At 41.6% G+C, this 19,116-nt stretch overlaps 1 protein-coding gene across 3 annotated transcripts in view; it reads left to right on the forward strand.

Annotated features, from left to right (window-relative positions):
• Positions 1–19,116, forward strand: part of KIF16B (kinesin family member 16B) — a 376,655-nt gene that overhangs the window by 173,508 nt on the left and 184,031 nt on the right. For all 3 annotated transcript variants that reach the window (XM_077282562.1, XM_077282563.1, XM_077282561.1), the window contains exons 16-17: positions 6,978–7,060; positions 9,511–9,599. In XM_077282562.1, coding sequence (XP_077138677.1) covers positions 6,978–7,060; positions 9,511–9,599 — 172 coding nt within the window. The remainder of the gene's footprint in view (positions 1–6,977; positions 7,061–9,510; positions 9,600–19,116) is intronic.

Here is a 19,116-nt window from a genome sequence, read left to right on the forward strand (position 1 = left end):
GTAGATGATATTTTGCTTTTTACAGCATCAGAATATTGCTGACCTCTCGTTAAGGTAGGCCATCAATATTAGATAGGCATGGATTTACCTCTTGGCATCTCTACTAATCTGTGGTTTGGACGGCCCATGGAGAGTGTTGTTCCTACATTGCTCCATCTACCTGCGCGTTGCCTACTTGGCACTGCCGTTTGTTTCAGTGTTGTCCCATTCAGTACCCTACATCGCTAAAACTGTGTAGATAGATGGATTAATGTGCACACTGAAAAGGCCTCATCACTTGTACAAGTGCTGCTGTCTCCAACTATCCAGAATCCGATCCTCACCAATGTGATATTGATGACCTCTCTTTTCAATGGGTCATTAACATTCTGATCCTGGGAAACCTTTTTAATAAATCTGTCCTAAAACAACCACACTTTTGAGACCACAACCCTTTGTACATAACTTTCTACTTTTGGAAGGAAAAGCAAAAAATATTGATTATTTGAATATTTTTAGGCATTTTATAAGCTGACATTTTGTCTGCAGTTATGCCAAAAACTGGGGCAAATTAGTGAGTCAATATGTCAGTGTCTTTTCAAAGGTGAATACAATGATAACTAGGGTTGTTAAAAATACAAGACACTTGTGCATTTTCAGATGTACATCCTCTTCAGACTGAGCATTCATGGACTCAGATACAGTATTGATGAAAAGAGAAGAACAGGGACTTCAAAGAGCATTGTATTGTCTAGAAGGCGCTGAGCTGGATACATAATAGCTGCGGCATAACGCATACATTTTGTTGCACAGCAGTGATCCCAATCCCTTTTTTGAGTAACTTTATCATGTTGTTTCTTTGTTGTTTTTGCTTCTGTTTTTAGTATGTTCCCTTTTTGTACATTGATGGCATACCCATAGGATGTATCATAAAGGTATAGTACATGCCAATCCTACCAACAGAACCAAATCTATCTTGAGACTAGTGCCCATGTTGGCGGTGAGGTGGTCGGAATTCCTATTCAATTGTAAGGGAATTCCGACCACCTCTCCACTGAAGTAGCGTGTGCCGGGCCTCTGTTCTCGAGATACATATGTGTTTCATTGGTGGGGCACACACCCACTATAGATTTATGACCTACTGTAAGGATTTACCATAAATATAGATGTGATGGGAATAATGCCATAAGATTTGCTCAGTTAGCGGATCACTGTCATGGCTGTGCAGTGCTCGTAAAGCCAATTAGATATTTTTCTGTGCCACTAGCCCCTCATAACTCTAACCATATAGTCTCAAAGACAGACAATCATCGCAGTTATATGGCTTACCACAGCTCCCATCACCAGAGAATGGTAGCCGGCAAGTAATGACCAATCAAAATACATTGTAGATGAATAATTGTGCCCAAATCCAAACAAGAACCCACATTGGTCAGATGATCCTTTGAATAATGGTTCTCTCACTAATGAAGAAAAATAGGTAATGGGGAATAGTTTTTAATGTGTAAGACCTGAGTCCATTGTCAAGGCTTACTGAATTAAAATGAACTGCGGCATAAGAGGCAGCGAAATACCTTGTGAAAGAAATGAGCAATGGTCCATACATAACCGTTGTGCTTAACCTTCCGCCTAGTTCATCAATTTACCATCTGTTTTGTTGTTATTATTATCGCACATTTCTCAGATTACTGAACTGATCAAAGTGATGTGGAAATATTTAAACTCTGTAAAATTGCTCCGTGATTGAGCTTTGTATTATACAGAGCATTTAATGTAACACATGGCTTCGCAAGAACCAAGACCCAGCTCATAAATAGTCTTCCGCAAGGTTAATAATCAGGTTATTTTTCTCCCTTAAGGGACTTATTTAATTGTTTTATTGCAATAGCCGTCATACGCTCATTTGTAATTCTGATCTGGCCCCTACGGCATTTTCTTTCTATCTTACAAGTGTTTTTAATATGACACTTAGCTGAACTGATATAACGACTTTGTAGGAACATTGGAGCCGCGGAGAGCTTAACTTGCGCCTCCCCAGGCTTTGCGGTGAGTAATTGGCAGATGGCTGATTATAAATTTTGAGTTGTAGCAAGATTGGAAACAAAAAAAGATCAACAAGTGTGGATGAGTTTACATGAGGGCTCAGATGATTCCACCATAATTGATCGGGCAGCGTCAAAAAGTGCTTAAAAATATAAACCATCACCTGACTGTAATGTGATAAGCTTCCAAACTGCAGTCACACAAAATTGCATTTTATTCTATTACATTATACTTTCTGAGTTCTGAGTCATATTGTAATATAAAATTAAACTTTTATTGCTGTATCATTGGACGTGTATTAACTGCACAGCCTCTGTTTCTAGGTTGAAATTCCGCTATACATTCTGTCTCTTGTTGAGATGAAATTCATTTGTACTGGTCTTAAAATTTTAATTTTTTTTTATCATAAATTATAGAAATTTCATGTTTTGCTTTCAGTTTTGAATTGCCTTGCCACCTTTTAAAGGGAATCTGTTAACAGGTGCTTATGCAATCTGACAGCAGCATGATATAGGGACATAGGGCCGGATTCCATCGATGTATCACTTTATACCCTAGGCAAGGTAGTGTTTTTATTTATATTTTTGTATATATATATATTATATATTTTTTTTTGTTTGTTTTGTTTTGGGGTGGGCATATCACTTCAGGACTCCTCATTCTTCTTTCCTCTGAAGTTACATCTTAGTGACATTGGCTGTATGTTATATAATGGTTGTCCTAATGCTGCAGAATAAATGTAGCGCCAATTAAATGCCTCACCGATGGTATTGTATGATAGACAAATAACTTCCTGTATTTCTTAACATTGAAGATACCAAGAAATGGGCTAATTTCAGGACCGTAGATGCAGTGGTCGCCAAGGTAATTTAGTGCAGGAGCTGAGACGTCTCGTCGATCACATCATTCTACTTTTTTGAGAAGTCTGACAAGAATTGGTCTTTATGGACATACTAGATGGTGGCCGGAGTCTAACACATCGGGTATTCTAGAATATGTACAGTACAGACCAAAAGTTTGGACACACCTTCTCATTTAAAGATTTTTCTGTATTTTCATGACTATGAAAATTGTACATTCACACTATGAATTAACACATGTGGAATTATATACTTAACAAAAAAGTGTGAAACCACTGAAATTATGTCTTATATTCTAGGTTCTTCAAAGTAGCCACCTTTAGCTTTGATGACTGCTTTGCACACTCTTGGCATTCTCTTGATGAGCTTCAAGAGGTAGTCACCGGGAATGGTTTTCACTTCACAGGTGTGCCCTGTCAGGTTTAATAAGTGGGATTTATTGCCTTATAAATGGGTTTGGGACCATCAGTTGTGTTGTGCCGAAGTCTGGTGGATACACAGCTGATAGTCCTACTGAATAGACTGTTAGCTGCTTTTTTCTTGCCATAATACAAATTCTAAGTAAAGAAAAACGAGTGGCCATCATTACTTTAAGAAATGAAGGTCAGTCAGTCCGAAAAATTGGGAAAGCTTTGAAAGTGTCCCCAAGTGCAGTGGCAAAAACCATCAAGCGCTACAAAGAAACTGGCTCACATGAGGACCGCCCCAGGAAAGGAAGACCAAGAGTCCCCTTGGCTTCTGAGGATAAGTTCATCCGAGTCACCAGCCTCAGAAATCGCAGGTTAACAGCAGCTCAGATTAGAGACCAGGTCAATGCCACATAGAGTTCTAGAAGCAGACACATCTCTACAACAACTGTTAAGAGGGGACTTTGTGCAGCAGGCCTTCATGGTAAAATAGCTGCTAGGAAACCACTGGTAAGGACAGGCAACAAGCAGAAGAGACTTGTTTGGGCTAAAGAACAAAAGGAATGGACATTAGACCAGTGGAAATCTGTGCTTTGGTCTGATGAGTCCAAATTTGAGATCTTTGGTTCCAACCACCGTGTCTTTGTGCGATGCAGAAAAGGTGAATGGATGGACTCTACATGCCTGGTTCCTACCGTGAAGCATGGAGGAGGTGCTTTGCTGGTGACACTGTTGGGGATTTATTCAAAATTAAAGGCATACTGAACCAGCGTGGCTACCACAGCATCTTGCAGCGGCATGCTATTCCATCCGGTTTGCTTTTAGTTGGACCATCATTTATTTTTCAACAGGACAATGACCCCAAACACACCTCCAGGCTGTGTAAGGGCTATTTGATCAAGAAGGAGGGTGATGGGGTGCTCACCAGACCTGAACCCAATCGAGATGGTTTGGGGTGAGCTGGACCGCAGAGTGAAGGCAAAAGGGTCAACAAGTGCTAAGCATCTCTGGGAGCTCCTTCAAGATTGTTGGAAGACCATTCCCAGTGACTACCTCTTGAAGCTCATCAAGAGAATGCCAAGAGAGTGCAAAGAAGTCATCAAAGCAAAAGGTGGCTACTTTGAAGAACCTAGAATATAAGACATATTTTCAGTTGTTTCACACTTTTTTGTTAAGTATATAATTCCACATGTGTTAATTCATATTTTTGATGCCTTCAGTGTGAATGTACAATTTTCATAGTCCTGAAAATACAGAAAAATATTTAAATGAGAAGGTGTGTCCAAACTTTTGGTCTGTACTGTATGTAGTTAATTTATGAAGATTTTAGAATAATACAATGAATACACAGAATTCGGCTGTCCGGACGTGACCAATTAGCAAAGCGTGGTTCAAATCCCGCGCCAATTCACGGCCGGAGTGCACCTGTTGCTGATTGTTCACGGCCGGCCACGTAGTATATTACACAGCGACGTAGTGTATAACACAGCCCACTAAGTGTATAACACAGCCCACTAAGTGTATAACACAGCCCACATAGTATATTGCACAGCCCACATAGTATATAGCACAGCCACATAGTATATAGCACAGCCGCGTAGTATATAGCACAGCCGCGTAGTATATAGCACAGCCGCGTAGTATATAGCACAGCCGCATAGTATATAGAACAGCCGCGTAGTATATAGCACAGCCGTGTAGTATATAGCACAGCAACGTACTATATAACCATGCAGTATATAACACAGCCACAGAGTCCCACATAGTATATTGCACAGCCAAGTAGTATATTGCACAGCCAAGTAGTATATTGCACAGCCCACGTAGTATATTGCACAGCCGACACAGTATATAACAGCCCACGCAGTATATAGCACAGCCCACGCAGTATATTACAGCCACGTTAAATATTACACAGCCCACGTAGTATATTGCACAGCCGACGTAGTATCTAGCACAGCAACATAGTATATAACACAGCCCACGTAGCCTCACGTAGTATATAGCACAGCCACGTAGTATATTGCACAGTCCACGTAGTATATAGCACAGCCCACGTAGTATATTGCAGAGCCGACACGGTATATAGCACAGCCCACGCAGTATATAGCACAGCCCACGTAGTATATTACACAGCCACATATTATATTGCACAGCCGACGTAGTATATAGCACAGCGACGTAGTATATAACACAGCCCATGCAGTATATAACACAGCCCACACAGTATATATAGCAATGTGGGTACCATATCCCTGTTAAAAGATGAATTAAAATAAAAAATAGTTATATACTCACCCTCCGATGGCCCCCGGATCCAGCCCAGGCCTTTCCCGCTCCTCGCGCGCCGCTCTGGTCCCAAGCGGCAATAACACGTGATGATGTAGCGATCTCGCGAGACCGCTACGTCATCTCTGATCATTGCCGCAATGCATTCTGGGGACCGGAGCGGCACGCGAGGAGCGGGAACGGCCTGGGCTGGATCCGGGGGCCGTCGGAGGATGAGTATATAATGATTTTTTTATTATTTTTAACATTATATGTTTTTACTATTGATGCTGCATGATATGACCACCACAGGGCACTGATCTGAACACCACCAAGCCTGTCTAGAATTCTGAGACAGAAGGATTTGCGCAAGCTTTCATTGACAGAAGATCTTTGGTTAGTTCTCCAAGATGTTTAGAACAATCACCCCACTGAGTTTCTTCAAAAACTGCAAGTGTATCTAGAACAGATTTGGGAAAAGTCCAAATGGCTGAAAACACTGGCCCACAGCTCGCACCATGTGACTGCCCTTCCCCGCCCAGCATCCCAACTTCACCCGTATGTGCATCCTTTATATGCCAATAGCTGTGAATACAATGGTGGAGGTGAAAGCCCTCCGGCTCCTTCTCCCGCCATTCAGCGTCTGTAACAGAGACGGCAGGCACAATGATGTCGCTACATCGTGTTTTCTATGTGGAGCATTAGTGCACACAGCAAAGACCGAAACAGAGTGTTGGGCAATGCGAGCAAAGTAAATGTTTTGGGGGGATTTTTATATTGTTTTTGGGGTGTATCTGTATATAAGAAGAATATATGGAGGCTCATACTGTATATAGGGGATGGCAGCATATTTAATTCTGATCAATATTAAGTGATACAATTAATTTTAAAATAATATAATTAATGGTAATATGAATATTGAGCAGAATTAATTTCAGTCTGTTGGCTCATCCCTCCACAACAGTCACGGTCTCTCATGTGGACCCTCGGAAAAATTAACTACCTACCCCTGGCCTAGAAGAATTGATGCTTTGATTCTGTTTTGGAGGCAAAAAGCTGGTCATACCAAATATTGATTTGATTTAGATTTTGCTTTTGTTCTTTCATTTTTTTTATTTTTATTTTTTTTTAACAAAATGTTAACTATTAGAACATTTTTATTTTTTAAAGCATTCTTATTTAGCAGTATTTTTCCTTTAAATCCCTATTGTACTTTCCAGGATGTAATACAAGACTAGGTATATCTGGGCTGTGGGAAGGATGCCTTAAAAAGTTTGATAATACTTTTCACATTATACAGAACAATATGTGAAGCTTATTTCCCTTTTTTGCAATATTGAAATGATCTTTTCATTATTTAGTGAATCTAATAACGTCTATTGAATATTGTATGCAAAATCATTTTGGTTTGTATTTCAAGGTGCTGTCATCCTCTTGGGAAGGACCAACATGTTCCGCTTTAATCATCCAAAAGAAGCTGCTAAATTAAGGGAAAAAAGGAAGGTAAGACAAAAAAAATATGGTAAATCATATATTTTCTAGCTAAGAAGAGGCAGTTTTGTGTAATCATTGTTTCAGATGAAGCTCCCAGTTTTCTGGTTGTATCCTTTGGTTTACATTAGTAATAAGTTCAGTCATGGCACGTAGATTTGTTTGTGTAATTAATACACGTTAATCGACAGAAGTCACATATAAAGCAACCATAACTGAGAACATCGATCTACTCTATGTACATCAGGAATAGCGCACCATGTTACTATGCCTAGATAACCCCTATAGAAAGCTGGAAACAAATCTGTTTAACCTGTGCTGCCGTCAATAGATGATAAGGCAGGAATCCAAAACATGGTTAATTGGTCAACGCGTTTCAAAGTTTCAAACTTTTTCTTCAAGACAAACCATGGTGATCTTCTCCCGATGAAGATGTTTGAAACTTCGAAACTGTTGACCAATAAATCGCACACTTTGGATTTCTGTCTTCTCATCATCCTTTGACGGCAGCGCATGTTTAACCCATTTGTTTCCAGCTTTCAATTGTTCCTTCTTCTTGAGTCTACAGCAGCCTAAGTTTTTTCAGTGGTTGTGAGCACACAATCTGACCAGGTATAGAAAGCATAGAAAGCTAGCACTCAACCACTCTGTCTCACGGTGCCATTGAACGGGGCCAGAGGTCCCATAAACCATCAAGTAAAGTAATCACTGCACTCGTATAGTGAAAGTTCTTTGTTGCAAGTGTAAAGTTTATTCAGACACTAGAAGTGATGAAGCGATAGGCAAGAACGTTTCGGCCAACCCGTGGCCTTGATCACAATATCGCCTAATAGGATGTTTTGCTAGAATAGGTATACTGTGTGGCTGTGGCAATTTGGTTGGGGACACAGTTGTATGAACCAGTGTACTGTTGATGTAGCCCAAGCCAGGTACACAATAATGATAATATAGGGTTGGAAGGTATGGCTGTCTCATATAAGTAGACAAATAAGGTTGTGGGGTCCCTGTGTCGTTTTTTGTGTGTCCCCAAGGAAGCAGGAGAGGATAAAGATCCGTGGGTAGATTTGTTCTGTTTCCTGCACGTGGAGCCGACGTTGCTGGACAAGTGGGAAAAGCCGCCACGGTCTGTGTCTAGGCAGTGTCGGCTTTTCCCACTGAAGCATGGCTGGCGATGATGACATATCTACCCTATTACAATTGAAGAGACGTTGTGCAGGTTCCCAATTAAAAAGGGATCCTGTCATTAGATTGATGCTTCTCCAGCAACTGTCAGCCATAATCTGAGCTTGGCTGCGTGAGTTCAGCCAAGTATGTATTTCTCAACATAGTTTTAGAGGCCAGCTAGGAAGTGACCTGCCTGATCCAGTCCGGCCCCTCAGCCGATGTCTCCTATTTGATTGACAGGTCTCTCCCTATGAACCTGCTTTTTTCACAGTCCTTTTCAGTATAAAAAAAATGAAAGGGGCATATTGCTAAGCTCTCCACAATCAGTTGTTCACATCTCCGAACAGAACGCATGTGTGTGTTACAAAGACGACCAATTGACTTGGTCCGCAAAGGTTTGGAGAAACTTCTGGAAAATTTTACTGTAAGCAGGGCTGTGGAGTCCGTAAGCCAAACCTCCAACTCCTCAATTTCCATGATTCTGACTCCACCAAAATGGGCTCCAACTCCACAGCCCTGACTGTAAGGTTGATGTGTGCATTACAGTTGATTTTTGGAGAACAATTCCAATTGAAAGATTTTATTCAGAATGGGCAACTCCCTATAATACGATGTCTGATTTCAAAGACGACATACAATGCAATAGTATTTTTTTAAAGGGAATCTGTCGCCCCATTTTAGGCCTATAAGCTAAGGCCACCGCCATCAGGGGATTATCTATAGCATTCTATAATGCTGTAGATAAGCCCCCGATGTAACCTGAAAGAGAAGAAAAACAAGTGAGATTATACTCACCCAGGGGCGGTCCGGGTCCAGTTCGATGGGCGTAACGGTCCTGGTCCGGAGCCTCCTATCTTCATACCATGACGTTCTCTTCTTTGCTTCCTGTCGCGGCTCCTGCGCAGGTGTACTTTGTCTGCCCTGTTGAGAGCAGAGCAAAGTACTGCAGTGCGCAGGCGCTGGGCCTCTCTGACCTTTGCTGGCGCCTGAGCACTGCAGTACTTTGCTCTACCCTCAACAGGGCAGACAAAGTACGCCTGAGCAGGAGCCGCGACACGAAGCAAAGAGGACAACATCGTATGAAGATGGGAGGCCGCACGCCCATCGAACCGGACCGCACCGGGACCGCCCCTGGGTGTGTATAATATAACTTGTTTTTCAGGTTACATCCGGGGGCTTATCTCCAGCATTATAGAATGGTGGTGGCCTTCGCTTATAGGCCTAAAATGGGGTGACAGTCCCTTTAAATGAAGTAACTTTTTAATAGTGTTGCCGGTAACACATATTTTGTTCCACAGAGCGGATTGCTGTCCTCGTTTAGTTTGTCTATGACTGATCTTTCAAAATCATGTGAAAATCTGTCAGCGGTTATGCTATACAATCCTGGGTAAGTAAAGAAAACCATTCTCCTAACAGCCTATAATATCCGTCCAGGAAACAGAAAGCACGTCAGTGAAAAATAGCCTTCTTTAATGCACCTAACACGCCATTCTCCAGCATTTATATTTATTATACTAATTTATATTTCTAATATAAAAGTGTTGTTGAAATTAGATCTATTACAAGTAACGCCTTTTTTTTTCCTTTTTTTTTAAAATCTGATAACTGGCTTTTTGTAGATTTTTTGTTTTGTTTTGTCTTGTTTTATTGCTTTTTATCACTGTTTTCAGTATAGACCTAAGCCTGTATAACCTTGTAGATGGCAGAGCTGAGACATCCCTCAGTCTTTAGAAATATGGGTGCTCAGTATAAATCCATTAAAGTGGTTGTACCAAGTTAATAAATTCTCCCCCATCAATAAGATACTGCTTTCCTTGTTGATTTGTGAGGGTCGGACTCCCACTAATCCCAAGAACAGAACTCCGGAGAGATCCGTATGAATGGATTTGAGGTTGAGTAGCTGCCTGTGTCTGAGCCATTCATTCTCTAGGGCAGCGCTTGTCTTACTCCCAAGATCCCACCGAGAATTAATCGAGTACTAGTGTGCATGCTTGACTTGCACTTCAAAACCCAGATCTCAGGATTCCCAGATCCTACTGAATCTTGGTACATCCCCTTTAAGCAATACTATAATTTGTATATCTTTAACATTTCTGCAAAGGCTCTGGATTTTGATATATCTTTTAAATATCTCATAGAAAAATGAAAGGGAATCTGTCAGTAAGTTTTTACTATTCCATCTGAGAGCAGCAGAATGTAGGGCAAGTGAGCCTGATTCTAGGGATGTGTCACATATTAGGCTGTGTGCCGTAGTTCCAATACAGTCAGTGTTTTATCAGCTGAAGATGATCACTGCCTGACTAGGTCTCACATGCACAGCAGTCAGGTTAATCTGTGTAACCCCACCTGCACCGCTTGTTAGCAGCTTGCTGACAATGTACAATATACACAAGAAGCTGCCAAACTAGGAGGGGTAATACACAGCTCAGAATTATGACCGCTGCTACATATACAGCCAATAAACAGGGATTCTTTTTTTAAAACTACACCAACCAGCCCAGTAAGGCTACTTTCACACTTGCGTCGGTACGGGTCCGTCGCTATGCGTCGGGCCGACGTACCAACGCACGTTGTGAAATTTGTGCATGATGTGGGCAGCGGATGCAGTTTTTCAACGCATCCACTGCCCATTCTGAAATCCGGGGAGGAGGGGGCGGAGTTTCGGCCGTGCATGCGCTGTAGGAAAGGGCGGACGCGACGGACAAAAAACATTAACTTGAATGTTTTTTCGTGCCAACAGTCCGCCAAAACACGACGGATCCGTTGCACGACGGACGCGACATGTGGCCATCCGACGCGAATACAAGTCTATGGGCAAAAAACGCATCCTGCGGGCACATTTGCAGGATCCGTTCTTTGCCCAAAACGACGGATTGCGACAGATTAAAAAAAACGCTAGTGTGAAAGTAGCCTAAGTGACACTTCCCTGGAGTCGGGCTCTCTTGTCCTATATCATGCTGCTATCAGATTACATAGCAAGAACCTTCTGACAGATTGCCTTTAATGCTTCATTATGGGTTCTTCACTATATTGTGCATTGTTTTTTTCCGTAATTATAGAAGGGGGAGATGCTCTGGAAATTGCTGTTGATTTATAGGACTGCCTCTCTACCAGTGGCAACTAGCGATCTTGTCATCTGGTTGGACAATCCTCCCTGTGATTCACATTTCCCTCGCCACTACAATATCCAGCATTTCATGGCTTCAGTGAGCTGCACGCAAATATATTATATGTTACAGGACTCTGCAATCATTATAGTATATATAGGTCCAGAAGTAGCACGGTTGGCGCAGTGGTTAGCACTGTATTGTGGCTCAGTGGTTAGCACTGTTGCTTTGCAGCGCTGGGGTCCTGGTTTCTAATCCCACCAAGGACAACATCTGCAAGGAGTTTGTATGTTCTCCCCGTGTCTATGCGGGTTTCCTCCAGGTTCTCTGATTTCCTCCTGTCCTCTGCAGACATACTGACAGGGAATGTAGAGTGTGAGCCCCAATGGGGACAGTGATGATGTCTGTACAGTGCTGCAGAATGATAGCGCTATAGAAGCAAGTAAAATAACAAATACCTGGCTCCAATGTTTTCAGTCAAAGTATATCAGAGCACATATGGTGCAATATTACTGACAACAATGGTGGTTATTGGCAGGAACAATTCAAGGAAAATCTTCTGCCGGACCTGTTCTCTGTACATTAAATGTAATTCTCCCATATCAGGGGATATTTGTATCATGTCAGCTTTCTTCTCTCACTTCTGATTAGACAAAACCTATGCAAACTGTTGCAAATGAAAACCTATCTGGAAGATTCCACCAATCACAGTGCAGCTGTCATTTCACCAGAGCAGTTTGCAAAACGAAAGCTCGCCCTTGATTGGTTGCAGTTTAAAAAATAAATAAATAAGGCAAGTGGATAAAGTAGAGAGGGAACGGTAGGGACTTCTTACTAAAGTGTATTAAAAAAGGCGATTAGATTGTAACATTAAATAAACATTTAGGATTAAAATCGACTGTAGTTTTGGATCACCCCTTTGAACAATGAGAGGTTTCATGATTAACAAGCTCTCCTGTTTCCTCCCAGGGGGCTTAATGAGGTGGGTGAGAAGCCCTGTGGTGTGTACTGACTGCTAATGGTTCCTGATATAGACCTGCGAGTCCCAGGATTTGTGTAGCCTTCCCCTTTATCTATAGCACCTTAACCTTCTAATTGATTCTATTCATCCGCATTTTAGTAATTGATAATATTGCCCCCTCCATGCTCAAGCTCCAGACATTTGCCTGAAAGGTTTCTATTTCACCATTCAGTTTTACCCTGCTGTGCATTACACAAGCTGTACCATTGTTTTATCAGTTTAAAACTGCTTGTATCTTCCCTTCATGTTTGTTGATGGAGTACCACAAGTCCCAGCATTTTATCTTCATGTATCCATTTTTAATTATAAACAATCTTTTACCAATATTGCATTGTATTTTCCACCTACAATTGTATTTTTAATACTCATTAACCTATCCTTATCACAATGTTTGCTGATGTGGTACTACAAGTGCCAGCATATGTATGTATATGTGTATATATATATATATATATATATATATAATACGTGCGTGCATATGTACATACATACACACACACACACACACATACACACACACACACACACACACACACACACACACACACATACACACACACACACACACGAGGGGCGTTCATTAAAGATTTCCCCTGACCCACTTCCTGTGGATTGAGAGCAATGAAGCTTGGCTCAGTAATTAGACCTTCTCTACATAGATGGCACCTAGGGACACACTTCTCCCATCTCTTTAAGCAACTGTAAACACCTTGCTTGTAGAAGTTGACAGGTTGCACCAAAAGCCACGTTGTGACTTCAGTCATCAGTCTCATCATCTGGAAAATGCTTACCCTTCAAAAATAACTTCATTGTCGGAAAGAGGTGGAAGTCTGATGGTCCCAGGTCAGGTGAATAGGGGGGACGCACTAGAATTTCATAGCCACAGGAACATGCTTCCATTTGGGCAACATGGGAGTTGTGAACTGGTGCATTGTCTTGCAGAAGGCGGACACCTTTGGTGAGTATGCCACATCTCTTGGTTTTGATGGCCTCCCGCAATTTCTGCAGCAGGGAAACATAGTATGCCCCAGTGATCATGGTATCCTTTGCTAGGAAATCCATCAGTACTACTCTGTGTTGGTCCAAAAATACTGTGAGCATGACCTTGCCTGCTGCGGGTTGGGCACGTGCCTTTGGAGGCGGTAAGTCATGATGCTTCCATTGCATCGAATGGACTTTAGTCTCAGGATCATAGTGATGGACCCAGCTTTCATCCTGTGTGATCAATCTGTTGAGAAAGTCCTCCTGGTTTCCTTGGCACATCGTAAATAGAGCCTGAGAGCATTCGACTCGTTCATGCTTCTGGAAAGGTGTGAGCAGCCGGGGAACCCAGCGAGCGTAAACCTTATGCATGTGAAGATGGTCTTGGATGATTTTTTCCACGGGCCCCACACTAATCTTGACATTTTGCGCTAGGTGGTGAATGGTTACATGGCGATTTTCCAAAATGGTGACCTCCACTTGATGGATGGTGTGTTCATCAATAGCTGACTGGGGTCGCCCTGGAATTGGAACTGTTTGCATTGAAGTCCGACCACGTTGAAATTAACGATGCCAGTTCTTGACTACATCATATGATGGGGAATCATCACCATAAACCTCTTTCATCTCATCGAACGTCTCCTTTGGTGTGTGGCCTTTCAAGTAAAGGAACTTGATGACTGTTCTGTATTCCGCTGGGTCCATTATCAAACCTCACACCATTTCAGCACCTGTAAACTCAAGACCATTATCAGTTCTGAGTTGCAAATTGGCACGTAAGCTATAGAGACTTATATCATTACACATGTGCAGTTTCAGTATCCTGTGATAGAGAGGTGGGTCAGGGGAAATCTTTAATGAACAGCCCTCGTATACAGTACAGAGCAAAAGTTTGGACTCACCTTCTCATTTAAAGATTTTTCTGTATTTTCATGACTATGAAAATTGTAAATTCACACTGTAGGCATCAAAACTATGAATTGACACATGTGGAATTATATACTTAACATAAAAATGTGAAACAACTGAAAATATGCCACCTTTTGCTTTGATGACTGCTTTGCACACTCTTGGCATTCTCTTGATGAGCTTCAAGAGGTAGTCACCGGAAATGGTCTTTCAACAATCTTGAAGGAGTTCCCAGAGATGCTTAGCACTTGTTGGCCCTTTTGCCTTCACTCTGTGGTCCAGCTCACCCCAAACCATCTCGATTGGGTTCAGGTCTGGTGACTGTGGCGGCCAGGTCATCTGGCGTAGCACCCATCACTCTCCTTCTTGGTCAAATAGCCCTTACACAGCCTGGAGGTGTGTTTGGGGTTATTGTCCTGTTGAAAAATAAATGATGGTCCAACTAAACGCAAACCGGATGGAATAGCATGCCGCTGCAAGATGCTGTGGTAGCCATGCTGGTTCAGTATGCCTTCAGTTTTGAATAAATCCCCAACAGTGTCACCAGCAAAGCACCCCCACACCATCACACCTCCTCCTCCATGCTTCACGGTGGGAACCAGGCATGTACAGGTCCTTCTCAAAAAATTAGCATATAGTGTTAAATTTCATTATTTACCATAATGTAATGATTACAATTAAACTTTCATATATTATAGATTCATTATCCACCAACTGAAATTTGTCAGGTCTTTTATTGTTTTAATACTGATGATTTTGGCATACAACTCCTGATAACCCAAAAAACCTGTCTCAATAAATTAGCATATTTCACCCGTCCAATCAAATAAAAGTGTTTTTTTAATAACAAACAAAAAAACCATCAAATAATAATGTTCAGTTATGCACTCAATACTTTGTCGGGAATCCTTTGGCAGAAATGACTGCTTCAATGCGGCGTGGCATGGAGGCAATCAGCCTGTGACACTGCTGAGATGTTATGGAGGCCCAGGATGCTTCAATAGCGGCCTTAAGCTCATCCAGAGTGTTGGGTCTTGCGTCTCTCAACTTTCTCTTCACAATATCCCACAGATTCTCTATGGGGTTCAGGTCAGGAGAGTTGGCAGGCCAATTGAGCACAGTAATACCATGGTCAGTAAACCATTTACCAGTGGTTTTGGTACTGTGAGCAGGTGCCAGGTCGTGCTGAAAAATGAAATCTTCATCTCCATAAAGCATTTCAGCCGATGGAAGCATGAAGTGCTCCAAAATCTCCTGATAGCTAGCTGCATTGACCCTGCCCTTGATGAAACACAGTGGACCAACACCAGCAGCTGACATGGCACCCCACACCATCACTGACTGTGGGTACTTGACACTGGACTTCAGGCATTTTGGCATTTCCTTCTCCCCAGTCTTCCTCCAGACTCTGGCACCTTGATTTCCGAATGACATGCAAAATTTGCTTTCATCAGAAAAAAGTACTTGGGACCACTTAGCAACTGTCCAGTGCTGCTTCTCTGTAGCCCAGGTCAGGCGCTTCTGCCGCTGTTTATGGTTCAAAAGTGGCTTTACCTGGGGAATGCGGCACCTGTAGCCCATTCCTGCACACGCCTTGTTCCCCAAGGTCTGGAATCGGTCCTTCTCCACAATCTTCCTCAGGGTCCGGTCACCTCTTCTCGTTGTACAGCGTTTTCTGCCACATTGTTTCCTTCCAACAGACTTACCATTGAGGTGCCTTGATACAGCACTCTGGGAACAGCCTATTTGTTGAGAAATTTCTTTCTGGGTCTTACCCTCTTGCTTGAGGGTGTCAATGATGGCCTTCTTGACATCTGTCAGGTCGCTAGTCTTACCCATGATGGGGGTTTTGAGTAATGAACCAGGCAGGGAGTTTTTAAAAGCCTCAGGTATCTTTTGCATGTGTTTAGAGTTAATTAGTTGATTCAGAAGATTAGGGTAATAGGTCATTTAGAGAAACTTTTCTTGATATGCTAATTTATTGAGACAGGTTTTTTGGGTTATCAGGAGTTGTAGGCCAAAATCATCAGTATTAAAACAATAAAAGACCTGACAAATTTCAGTTGGTGGATAATGAATCTATAATATATGAAAGTTTAATTGTAATCATTACATTATGGTAAATAATGAAATTTAACACTATATGCTAATTTTTTGAGAAGGACCTGTAGAGTCCATCCATTCACCTTTACTGCATCGCACAAAGACACTGTGGTTGGAACCAAAGATCTCAAATTTGGACTCATCAGACCAAAGCACAGATTTCCACTGGTCTAATGTCCATTCCTTCTGTTCTTTAGCCCAAACAAGTCTCTTCTGCTTGTTGCCTGTCCTTAGCAGTGGTTTCCTAGCAGCTATTTTACCATGAAGGCCTGCTGCACAAAGTTTCCTCTTAACAGTTGTTGTAGAGATGTGTCTGCTGCTAGAACTCTGTGTGATATTGACCTGGTCTCTAATCTGAGCTGCTGTTAACCTGTGATTTCTAAGGCCGGTGACTCGGATAAACTTATCCTCAGAAGCAGAGGTGACTCTTGGTCTTCCTTTCCTGGGGCGGTCCTCATGTCAGCCAGTTTCTTTGTAGCGCTTGATGGTTTTTGCCACTGCACTTGGGGACACTTTCAAAGTTTTCCCAATTTTTCGGACTGACCTTCATTTATAAGGCAAGAAATCCCACTTATTAAACCCGACAGGGCACACCTGTGAAGTGAAAACCGTTCCCGGCGACTACCTCTTGAAGCTCATCAAGAGAATGCCAAGATTGTGCAAAGCAGTCATCAAAGCAAAAGGTGGCTACTTTGAAGAACCTAGAATATAAGACATAATTTCAGTTGTTTCACACTTTTTTGTTAAGTATATAATTGTACATGTGTTAATTCATAGTTTTGATGCCTTCAGTGTGAATATTAACAGAAAATCCGAATACATAGCAAACAGACCCGGGATAAAGTACTAGTGACTAAATAAGGTAATAACCCGGATAATAAATTTCCTTGCTCCAAACATGAATATCAAAAATAGAACCAAGAGCCAGAAGTATGAATGTATATAAAAAACCTTTATTAATTACAAAATTAAAAACAGGACATAGGTACTAGTGCCAAGTATTCCACAGCACTACATGAGAAAGGGGAAAGAAACCAGCCCTAACTCAATCCACCCTATGCTATGTACGGTAAAGGCACTGAAAAGTGATGGACAATTAGTCCCATGTGGTAACCCCTATGAAGAAGGGTCCCACACATTGGTATGAAAACAGCACATAGCGGATAGTAATATAAGCATGGGAAGTACACGGCACAAAAATAAAATGACTAAAGAGTCTAAGGCAAGTACAGCAGTACAATTATTTAGCTGGCCCAGAATACATCCACAATAAATGTTAGCGCCATGCTTACCAATGCAGAGGGGGGAGAAGGAGAAGGGATCCCACCGGTGGATAGCCCCCGACGCGCGTTTCGCGACGTACACACGTCGCTTCCTCAAGGGGAGAAGATAATTTATATGAAGTTAATTCATATTTTTGATGCCTTCAGCGTGAATATACAATTTTCATAGTCATGAAAACACAGAAAAATCTTTAAATGAGAAGGTGTGTCCAAACTTTTGCTCTGCACTGTATATATTTTGTGTGAATGTAATATATATATAAATTCACTCTCAGAGAGCAGGCTCTTTCGGGCTTCCCCATAATGCTTTGCAGCAATCACATGGTCTAGAACAGCCAATCAGGGAGGACTATCACAGGGAAAGCAGCGACCATTTTAAGATGTAGCAGCCTAGGGAAAGAACCTCCGAGTACACGGCTCATCAAATCACAGATGGGAGATATAGAAGTTCTAAATCTTTTTGTCTGAAAATTAAAAAATTGGTTGATATAAGCTCTGCTGAGTATCAATGGCAAGATGGTGTGTGTGTATATATCTATCTATATACATACATATATATATATACATATTGGAGAGAGACATGTATCGATAATATATTTCTAAAGGTGATCACCCATCCAATACACAGGTAAAGAAATCAAACCATAGATGTTAACAAATTAAGTTGCGTGTAATAATGAGAAATGACTCATGGAAAAAGTATTGAACACATTTACTGAAATTTATTTAAGTGGTATTCCCATCTCCAAGGTCCTATCGCATATGTACTAGTTGTAATAATAGTAATATTTTCAAATACCTCCAATTAGCGAATTTGAAGAACAATACTACATTTCTGTCGCTTAATTCATGTGCAGGACATTGCTGTAGCTCAGGTATCCATGGGTACGACCACTAAGAGCTGTCTAACAATCACAATGAGTGGTCATAACCATGGATACCTAAGTTACCCCACGTGCAGGGCATTGCAGTAAGCGACATAGCAAATCTGATGACTGTCCTCTCTGAAGAGCAGTATGATGTTGGGCTTTGTGGCCAGAGAGAAAATTGCAGCATTTCAGATTTATTTTTAAAACCTTAGATACTGACATAAGAAATTTAGAAAAAAAAATATCACCAACATTTTTGTTAAAGAAATAAATTTAACCCAAGAATTGATTAATACCATTGGTCATTTCCTGATTCCCTTTTTAATATGAGGGGTTTGACGGGCACTGGTGTGTGATGGCAGTCTCTGTACATCTCCGCAGAATATGTTGGCGTGACAAAAGCAACAGGAAATAGATGACAAAAGTAGATGATCATTTTTCTTTCTGACATATTCAATTTTCTTTGTTCTTTTAAAGAAGAAACCAGTTAAGTAAACCAGGTAGAGCCCTGCTGAGCTGTTAACATAATTCCGGAGCCTTTGCCCCACGGAGACGTGTTGATTTTCCATTGTAAAAATCCCTTTTCAGAAGTAACCTTAGTCCTTTAATCACGGCTCGTCTGCCGGTTTGT

Source organism: Ranitomeya variabilis, chromosome 2 (assembly GCF_051348905.1).
Source record: "Ranitomeya variabilis isolate aRanVar5 chromosome 2, aRanVar5.hap1, whole genome shotgun sequence".
Classification (NCBI taxonomy): domain Eukaryota; kingdom Metazoa; phylum Chordata; class Amphibia; order Anura; family Dendrobatidae; genus Ranitomeya; species Ranitomeya variabilis.